The sequence below is a fragment of the Mandrillus leucophaeus genome, unplaced genomic scaffold (assembly GCF_000951045.1).
Source record: "Mandrillus leucophaeus isolate KB7577 unplaced genomic scaffold, Mleu.le_1.0 Scaffold186, whole genome shotgun sequence".
Classification (NCBI taxonomy): Eukaryota; Metazoa; Chordata; class Mammalia; order Primates; family Cercopithecidae; genus Mandrillus; species Mandrillus leucophaeus.
The window spans coordinates 3,931,290-3,933,303 of NW_012101876.1; the positions used below are offsets into that span (position 1 = coordinate 3,931,290).

Consider the following 2,014-nt stretch of genomic DNA (forward strand, 5'->3'; position numbering starts at 1 on the left):
GGAGACTGAGACACGAGAATCACTTGAACATGGGAGGCGGAGGTTGCAGTGAGCTGAGGTTATGCCACTGCACTCCAGCCTAGGCGACAGAGCAAGATTCTATCTCAAAAAAAAAAAAAAAAAGAGTCTTAGTGTTATGGAGCCCTGCCCAGTGTTACTATGTGTTTAACTAGTAGGCCATTTTGGTTTCATATTATGGGCATTTCAGTCTGTCCCCTTAATAATTATCACAAATTTATTTTAAGTCCTAACTTAATCAGGTTTTATTTTGATGGAGTTCTCCAAAGTCATATTCAGCCTGCTTTTGTTTCATAGGTATTAAAACCAGGCAAAAGTGTCTTGTTTCGTGACTACGGGCTGTATGATCATGCCATGCTTAGGTTTAAAGCTGGCAGCAAACTTGGAGAAAACTTTTATGTTAGACAAGATGGGACCAGATCATATTTTTTTACTGATGGTAAGATGAATGGAATCCAGTCTTTAAATGTTTTATTCTTTGTTTCTGTTTATTTGATTGCATTATCACTGCAAGGCTACTCGGAGAAGGCTTGTGACATGTGCATGAGACCCTGAAACAGCCCTCTACTGTACAGTACTTACACAGCACCTGGAAGGCACAGACCTGGCCTCTGCCCTTGAAGAGCTCACAAGCCTTCTCTGGTGTCAGTGACTCTCCTAGTGAGCCTGGGTTAATGGACAGCTTCTGACATGCCATGTGGATGCCCTACTAGGAATTGTGATGGAATAAGAGGGAAGGCAAGTCAGAAACTTCTCCTTGTCCACTTAAAAATAAAGCAAATTCGACAATATAGTGCCTTGAGATTACTTTCCCATGGCACAAAGTCAGGAAACCTTTTTCTATAGAAATGATTGGATCTGTTTTGGGGTTTGGTTTTTTTGTTGTTTTTGAGACAGAGTCTCATTCTGTCACCCAGGCTGGAATGCAGTGGTGTGATCTCGGCTCACTGCAATCTCCACCTTCCGGACTCAAGTGATCCACCAAAGCCTCCTGAGTAGCTGGGACCACAGACACATGCCACCATGGCTGGTTAATTTTTTGTATTTTTGGTAGAGTCGGGGTTTTTACCATGTTGCCAACGCTGGTCTCAAAACTCCTGAGCTCAAGTGATCTGTCTGTCTCGGCCTCCAAAAGTGATGGGATTACAAGTGTGAGTCACCATGCCTGGCCTGGATCTGTTTTTAAATAAATATGCAGATTTGCTGTAAAGAGGTGTTTATTTATTTATTTATTTTTGAGACAGAGTTTTTACTCTGTCGCCCAGGCTGGAGTGCAGTGGCGTGATCTTGGCGTATTGTAACCTCCACCACCCAGGCTCAAGTGATTCTCATGCCTCAGCCTCCCAAGTAGCAAGGATTACAAGTGTGTGCCACTACGCCCAGCTAATTTTTGTATTTTTAGTAGAGATGGGGTTTTGCCGTGTTGGCCAGGCTGGTCTCAAACTCCTGGTCTCAAGTGATCTGCCCACTTCAGCCTCCCAAAATCCTGGGACTGCAGGCGTGAGCCACCATGCCTAGCCTATAGATGTATTTAAAAAGTCATTTTTGATAAGAAAATGTGGAACGCTGTTTCAGTCTTTTAGGTGTCTTGAACAAAGTCTACTTAATCATCTAGATAGGAAGATAATTACCTTAACCTCTATTTTAACAAACATTTTTCTTCTTGAAACGAAATATTCTTTTAGATACCAAAATGAACTAAAATCGAGTGATTACTATTAAAGCTGCAAAATTATTTGGGAGTCTGAGGCGGAAGGATCACTTGAGCTTAGGAGTTCGAGACCAGCCTGGGCAACAATGAAACTTTATCTCTACTAAAAATTAAAAAATATATATATTAGCCAGGAGTGGTGGCATGCACTTGTGGTCCCAGCTGCTTAGGAGGCTGAGGCAAGAGGATCGTTTGGCCCCAGAAGACAGAGGCTGCAGTGAGCTATGATCATACCAGCCTGGGTGACAGGGCGAGAAGCCTATCTCAAAACAAAACAAAACAAAA

At 42.6% G+C, this 2,014-nt stretch overlaps 1 protein-coding gene across 1 annotated transcript in view; it reads left to right on the top strand.

Annotated features, from left to right (window-relative positions):
- The window catches only part of METTL6 (methyltransferase like 6), a 29,433-nt gene that overhangs the window by 24,667 nt on the left and 2,752 nt on the right, over positions 1 to 2,014 (top strand). The window contains exon 5 of the mRNA XM_011977957.1: positions 316 to 457. Coding sequence (XP_011833347.1) covers positions 316 to 457 — 142 coding nt within the window. The remainder of the gene's footprint in view (positions 1 to 315; positions 458 to 2,014) is intronic.